The sequence below is a fragment of the Zophobas morio genome, unplaced genomic scaffold, assembly GCF_036711695.1.
Source record: "Zophobas morio isolate AGI-343-1 ecotype UQ-CSIRO unplaced genomic scaffold, CSIRO_AGI_Zmor_V1 ptg000018l, whole genome shotgun sequence".
NCBI lineage: Eukaryota > Metazoa > Arthropoda > Insecta > Coleoptera > Tenebrionidae > Zophobas > Zophobas morio.
In genome coordinates, this window is record NW_026972123.1 from 2,331,492 (window position 1) to 2,335,741 (window position 4,250).

General features: G+C 31.6%; 1 protein-coding gene across 1 annotated transcript; it reads left to right on the forward strand.

Moving 5' to 3' along the window:
* Nucleotides 1-2,459: 2,459 nt before the first annotated feature.
* Nucleotides 2,460-3,873, forward strand: LOC135130768 (sterol O-acyltransferase 1-like). Its single transcript, XM_064058189.1, has 3 exons — nt 2,460-2,662; nt 2,711-2,990; nt 3,040-3,873. Exons 1-3 carry the CDS (start codon nt 2,517-2,519, stop codon nt 3,871-3,873), a joined length of 1,260 nt encoding a protein of 419 aa, XP_063914259.1. The 5' UTR covers nt 2,460-2,516.
* The last annotated feature ends 377 nt before the right edge of the window (nt 3,874-4,250 follow it).

The following is a 4,250-nucleotide window of genomic DNA, read 5'->3' on the forward strand; positions in this document are numbered from 1 at the left end:
CTCAATTTTTCGATTTTTCAATTAATCGATGCTTTAATTTCCCCATTTCTTGACTTTCGACTGTTTCGATTACCCAGTTCTTCAATTCTTCAGTTTTTCGATTTTTCAAGATTTCGATTTTTTAATTTTTCTATTTTTTAAGGTTTCAATTTTTCGACTTCTCTTTTTGATTTTTCGATTTCTCAAATTTCTCAGTTTTTAAATGTTTCGGTTTTGGGATTTTTCGGTGTTTCTTTCATTTTTCAATTTTTTGAAATTTCAGTCTTGAAATTTTTCAGTTTATTTATTATTTACGTTTTCTCATTTTTCTCTTCAATTTTACGATTTTTCAATTTTTCAATTTTTGACTTTCCCAAATATTCAATTTTTCGATTTTTCAATTAGTCGATGTTTTGGTTTTCCCATTTCATACTTTCGACTGTTTCGATTTCCCAGTTTTTCAATTCTTCAATTTTTCGATTTTTCAAGATTTTGATTTTTCAATTTTTCTGTTTTTAAGGTCTCAATTTTTCGATTTCACTTTTTTGATGTTTGGATTTCTCAATTTTTCAAGTTTTTAATTTCTCAATTTTTGGATATTTCAGTTGTGGGATTTTCAGTTTTTCTTTCATTTTTCAATTTTTCGAAATTTCAGTTTCGGTTTTTTTCAGTTTATTTATTATTCAATTTTCGATTTTACAGTTTTTCAATTGCTTAATATTTTTCGATTTTTCATTTCTTTTTTAATTTTTTAATTTTTCGATTTTTCAAGATTCTCAGTTTTTCGACATTTCAGTTTTGAAATTTTTCAATCTTTCGATTCTTCGACTTTTCGATATTTGACTTCTGAATTTTTCGATGTGTCGAATTTTTTACTCTTGCGATTCTTCAATTTTGTTATTTTTAAATTTTAAATTTCTAAAACTTAAGATTTTTCGATTTCTCGATTTTTCATTTCACTTCTTCGATATTTCAATTTCGAATTTTTCAAATGTTTCAGTTTGTTAATCTTTGGATTTTCCGACCTTCCGGTTTTAGATTTTCTGTTTACAATTTTTCGTTTTGTTTAAATTTTTGATTTTTTTTCATTTTTAAAATTTTTGGATTTTTCAATCTTTTGATTTCCCGATGTATCAAGATTTGGATGTTTCGATATTTTGATTGTTCAGTTTCTCGATTTGAGTTTTTCAATTTATCACTTTTTGATTTTTTATTTTGGCCTATTTCGATTCCTCAATTTTTCGATATTTTGACTTCATGATTTCCATTTTCTTGATCTTTTTTCATTTTTCAATTTTTAAGTTTTCGACTTCTCGATTTCTCGGTTTTTTGATTTTCCAGCTTTTCAATGTTTCAATTTTCAATTATCTGATTTTTGAATTGACATCTTGAATTTTTCACGTTTTCGATTTTTCAAATTTTCGATTATTTTAGTTTTTAATTTTTTTTCTCAGTGTTAATATCATACAATCTATCGCCACTAACCACAAAAATTGTCACTAAAAACATTTAAAAATCCATACAAAGTAGAACACAGTGTTTCCAAAACATAAAAATAATTGCATTTTCCCGAAAAAAATCGAGTGGAACCTGTAACATATGATAATATATTTGTAAATAAAACCATCCAAATATGTACCAAAAGTGTTGTTGTATGGCGAATTTAAATGTCGTTTATTGCTCTTTTTGAAACTTTAACACTTGTTCATTTGTCATTAATATCAGAGTTATAAGAATTGAACATTTAAAAGGGATTGTGGTTAAATAACACAGAAACACTTGGCAGAAGCGGAGGGCGCGGTTCCTCGTCGGGCTGGTGGGATTTATCGCGCCACTTGCACAAAAAGTGCAGGTTAGAATAGAATATTTTGCTTTGTTTTATTAAATTTATGATATTCAAATATTTGCATTAATTCAGAACGTTTAATTTGATTTCATTCCAAATTCATTCAAAGTTTTTATTTGGAGTTGAGCATTAAGGGGTGTTCTCACCCAACACAATTTAGTCGCAGCTTTGTTTTTGCTTTTTTATGCCAATGGAGGAATAAATAATTTTGTGTCCTCCATTAATTTTGTGTTTTATTTAGCGGTACTTGCCGCCATTTTTCAGAAACGCAACGTAGAGTTCCATGTTGCTTTTCAATTTTTTTTTCACATGTCAATTTAAGGTGGGAAGTTTGGGTTAACACAGTATTTAGGACACATGATATCAGGAAAAGGGTAAAAACGTGCATGATTTCATAAAGGGACGAACGGGCAGACACAGAAGTAATACACTGCTTCTACAGCTAACTGTGTCATGATTTTTTCGCACAAGTAAACACTAACATTGTAGGTAGTAACATGATAATTCACTTTGTTTTGCATTCTTGGAAAAATCGCAGTAGATATGTTGTTACTTTACTAACACTTTAATCACTGCTTTTAAATATTATCGCTAAAGCAAAGAGAACCTTCAACATGAATCAAAAAGAAGTTACGAGTTATTCAGCTATGAGCAAACTGAATTTTCAGCTTATTTTAAATTTTTTGCTACAATGGGAAAAAAATTTACTATTCGAAATTCTCTACTGACCGACATCTTCGCCAATTCTCGACCTTTTAGTATCTACAATGTGTTTATCATCTCCTTTACGTGTTTATTCATCCAAACACTAGGAAAAGAATACGTCACAACAAGAAGGTAATAAAAATCAATAAAAACAGTGAAAATAAATTTAATTTTTGTTAGAGTAACTTTCGGACTGGATATAATAAGAACGGGCTTCGTCCACTTCGATAAAGCTATCTTCGTTTGGTTGAGTGGTTTTGGATCAGCTTGTGCTTCATTTTTCTTCTTTAAATTATGGTCAAATCTTAGAGAGTTTGTCAAAGAAACCGCCCCGATTTTGGACTGGTTTGGATTAACATGTCTGGCTGTATATTATTTTTACACTTTCAAGTTACTCACTGATGCAATATATTATTTTAACTTCAATATGCCTTGTACACTTTTTGTTACTTTTGAACAGGTAAGTGCGTCATTAAAAAAGTTGGTTGCATTAAAATATCAGTTTTCAGGTTAGGTTTTTAATGAAAGTACATGCGTTCGTGCGAACCAAGACCTCGGAAGGACCCTTTGGTTTGTCTTTTTCTAAATATCTATACTTCCTTTTCGCTCCTACCCTCATCTACAGAGACGCCTATCCTCGAACGAAAACCATCAACTGGAAATTTGTTATTCAGTGCCTTCTCGAATGCATTGCCGGTTTTTTCACAGTGACTTTCTGCGCGATCAACTGTCTTCCATCTTCGGAAAGATGGGCACAAAAGTATACTGTATCCGAGATATTGTTCGAGATCGAGGTCGGTATGATATTCACAGTAGCGGGTGTGATAGCTACGTCCTTTCTGATTTTACACTCGGTACAAAATTTGTTTGCCGAGATTCTCCAGTTCGGAGACCGTCTATTCTACTTCGATTGGTGGAACGAATATACTTTGCACGGTTGGTTGGTGAAATGGAACATGATCGTGCAGGATTGGCTGTATTATTACGTTTATCGTGATTTCAAGGAACACATTTGTGACGATGGTTTTCTGGCAAAATTGACTGTGTTTTTGGTGTCTTTTGGTGTACACGAATGGATTACGTATTGTTGTGTTGGTGGCTTTCTTCCGTTCATGTTTTTTGTTTTTATGGCTGTGGTGTTTCCTTTGTCGTTCTACGAATTTCCTAAAATCATGTTTTTTAAAATTCTTTTCCGGTGTTTCGGAATTTTACTGGTGAGCGTCGGGATAGTATTTTATACTCTCGAGTGGTATGCTTGCTCGCAAAGCCCTTTAACAGACCCAACACTTTTAGATTTAGTTGTTCCTAGATTTATAACATGTGATTGTGTATTAAAATGGTAGATAATTTAGACTGTGGAAGTGGACAAAAAAATTAAAATGTACTTAATAAATAACTGCCCTTGTTGATTTTGATTTTTGTTTCTACTCACTTCCACTTTTTTACTACAGATACTCAAAAATTTGTTACAGATAGCTTCAAACACTTTAGCTACACACAGCGCGTTTATATAATGGACTTCAAGCACGTGTTAAGGAAATTAATAAATTCTCGGGTTATCTACCATGTTCAGCTCTGTTAAGCTTTCTTTGTATTTCAAGTCAGACCGAGAGGTAAACCGCCGACCATCACGTGTACAATTGATTTCCTTTTGACAATGATTTCCTGTTGAATTCCCCGATTTCTTTTGATTTCCTCTGATTTCCTTTGATTTCCTGTG